The 3,015-nt window shown below is 31.6% G+C and overlaps 1 protein-coding gene across 1 annotated transcript in view; it reads right to left on the bottom strand.

The window, feature by feature from the left end:
- The window catches only part of LOC107616550 (probable protein phosphatase 2C 34), a 4,655-nt gene continuing 3,071 nt past the window's right edge, over window positions 1,432–3,015 (bottom strand). The window contains exons 5-6 of the mRNA XM_016318502.2: window positions 1,942–2,165; window positions 1,432–1,745 (exon numbers count right to left, since the gene is read on the bottom strand). Of these exons, the coding sequence (XP_016173988.1) occupies window positions 1,536–1,745; window positions 1,942–2,165 (434 nt within the window). The 3' untranslated portion in view covers window positions 1,432–1,535. The remainder of the gene's footprint in view (window positions 1,746–1,941; window positions 2,166–3,015) is intronic.

Below are 3,015 nucleotides of genomic sequence, written 5' to 3' on the forward strand. Positions count from 1 at the left end.
TCAAGATCTAGAGAAAAGGAGAAAGAGAATAGAAAATTCAGAGAGTCACATTGTTGAAAAATAACATCGCAGTGCTCTAAGTTTCTTCCATGGCAGCAGCTGCTGCTAATTCTTCATGAGACCATAAGAATCATATCTAGTATTTGTGTTCTTGAGAGAGAGAGAGAGAGCCACATTGCTGAAAAAAATATCGCAGTGTCCTATGTTTCTTCCATGGCAGCTGTTGCTGCTAATTCTTCATGAGACCATAAGAATCATATATGGTATTTGTGTTCTTCTTCTCGTCTCCGTTGTGGAGGTGGTGATAGTGTTTTTGGCGGTGGAGATCTTTTTCGTTGACGGAGAAGATACTTTGGTGTGGTTCGGATGAACTTTGCCAGGCTCTTATGCAGCGTTGTATTCATTTTTCTTCTTTTTGATTATTGCTTCAATGTGTGTTGTTTTGATTATATTTGATTGTCGTTGTTTTTATGTTTCTTTCTGGTTACACTTTCATTTTTCTTCTTCCTCACATCCTTGTTCTTGAAATTTTGTGAGTAATTATGAATAAAGAAATTGGTTTATTCATAAATTTTGATTATCATTAGTTGCTAAAGTTTCTATCTTTCCTTAAAAGAATAGATGAGTTTGGCCTGTTGATAGCAATATTGTAAGTTTGATGATGATCATCATCCATTTTTATTTGAGAAGAGGAAGAAAGAGGAATATAAAAGAGTTTTTGAAAGAGAGAAAGAGTGACAGTAGAACTAAATTAAGGATAAATTAGGAATTTTATCAAATTTTTTTGTCAACTCAGTATTTTTCGTTAATGAAAATGGAGTTAAACGAGGAACCATTTTGTCGACAACAACTATTAGGTACTATTTTATCAATGTCTAAATTTTTTAGATACTAAATTGGTGTTTACCTCTTTCTTTTAAAAAATTAGAATTCGCACTTTACAATTTTTTAATATGTTTTGAAAAAAAATAAAAATAGCACCATGTGATTTTAATTTAAATTCGTCTTAATCTGGTAAATTTTTTAAAAAAATCAATATTTTTTAATGGGATAAGTATTTTTTTCGTCCCCAAGATCTGGAGTCAAAATTAAAATTGTCCCCAAACTTTTTTTTATTAAAATCATTCTCAACGTTAGGGGGGTTACGGTGAGGGAGTGGGGTGAGGGTGTTGTTGCTGTTTGGTGGTCTTGGTGTTCGTGTTGGTTGGTGGTGGTGGTGGTGTTGGTGTTGATGGTGGTTGGTGGTAATGTTGGTGAGGAAGGTGAAGAGGAGAATGATGATGATGAGGGTATTTTGATCAAAAAATTCGGAAAATGATGATTTTAAAGCGTTTTTGAACGTTGAGGATGATTTTAATAAAAAAAAAGGTCGGGGACGATTTTGATTTCGACTCCAGACTCTGGGGACGAAAAAAGTACTTATCCCTTTCCTAATTTTACAAAGTTAGAAGAATCAGAAGAAAGGAATAATAATTTTTCCCTCTGAAGCAGAACATGACGTGCAATTCAGGTGCCCATTTTGACAAGATAATAATTTAGTTTAGGGTGGCAAGTTGGTTATCAAGAAGGTTACAAGGAGAGTGAAAGAAAAGACAAATGGCAGAGATGTCATCCATGGCAATTCCACCCCTCTTGCGTTTCCATGAACGCTTCGCGCACTCCACCAAACGTTTTGCTGACTTTCCTCTCTCTGCTGTTGAAGATACAATCTCCACCGCTTCTTCGTTCGATATTACATCCCACACCTACAAAAAACATTAAGTTAATCGCGAAGACTTAGATATAGATCACTTTATATAAAAATTGAAAATTGTTAAATAATTTAAAATATATAACTAAATTATTATTTAATAATTTTCAATTATTAACTCTACATGAGAACAACTTAGTTAATTCAAGTAATTTTCAAAAGAAAAGTACTGGTGTTAGTGTACTACATACCCCATCAGTAGCTAGCACAACAAACTGGTCTCTGGTGGTTACGTTCCATTGGGTTACCTCAGGCACCGATATTAGGCCATACTCTTTGACGCTGTAGTCACCAAGTGCCCTAGACATGGCCAGCCCCGGCGACTCTTCGTCCGGCAGCCATACCCTGTGCACCCCCGGCTCGTCTTCTAAGCAAAAGACTCGCCCTTGGCACTCCAGTATTCGAGCTGCTTCCTCTGCACCATGCAACATTCATCACAAGCTTGAGTGGTTCTAGTGTAGCATAATCAGTCTAGTACAAGGCATGTTATGTATACTCATTACATTAGATGTAATCTTTGAGAAATGATAATTTTTTACACACTTCTCTTATAGTGTAAAAGAAATCTTTTTTATATTCTTTCATTTCTTGTCAATAACTCTTAACACAAAAATATATATATATACAAGAGTGAAGTGCAACATATTACATTTCTCCATTTCTTTTATCAATTATACAACATAAAAAATCATTTATTTATATAAATATATTAAAATATAAAATTTAAAATAATTATACAATTTTATATGTAATAAATATATTATTATCTCTCTAGTATTATCGCTGATTTTTTTATTATACATAATATTTTTATTTTTTATCTATTGTGTACTACTACTAAATAAAGTAGTAGATAATATTGGATAAAGCAGTACAATATCTAGTACAGAGTCAATACAACAAATAACACACTATATTATGAGAAATGAAAATTTGTATTTTTTTTATAAACATGTTAATTGTTTATCAAAATTAGTCATTAGTATAAAATATATGTTAGATTTTAAATACATAGTAAAATAAATTGAACATATATATTTATACACAAATACATTGATAACTAATTTTAGTGACTAATTTTAATATATAAATAATATTTTTATTTTTTTCTCTTTTCTCTTGTACAAATATCTATCATTTGCGTGGTATGAATTATTACTTTATTAGTGGATATATATTGTTTGAACGGTGAGATTGAATTATTAGATGCATATTGTAAAGAGTTTATATTGGTTATTCATGTTTGAATTTCTATTTTATTAATT

Source organism: Arachis ipaensis, chromosome B09, assembly GCF_000816755.2.
Source record: "Arachis ipaensis cultivar K30076 chromosome B09, Araip1.1, whole genome shotgun sequence".
Classification (NCBI taxonomy): Eukaryota; Viridiplantae; Streptophyta; class Magnoliopsida; order Fabales; family Fabaceae; genus Arachis; species Arachis ipaensis.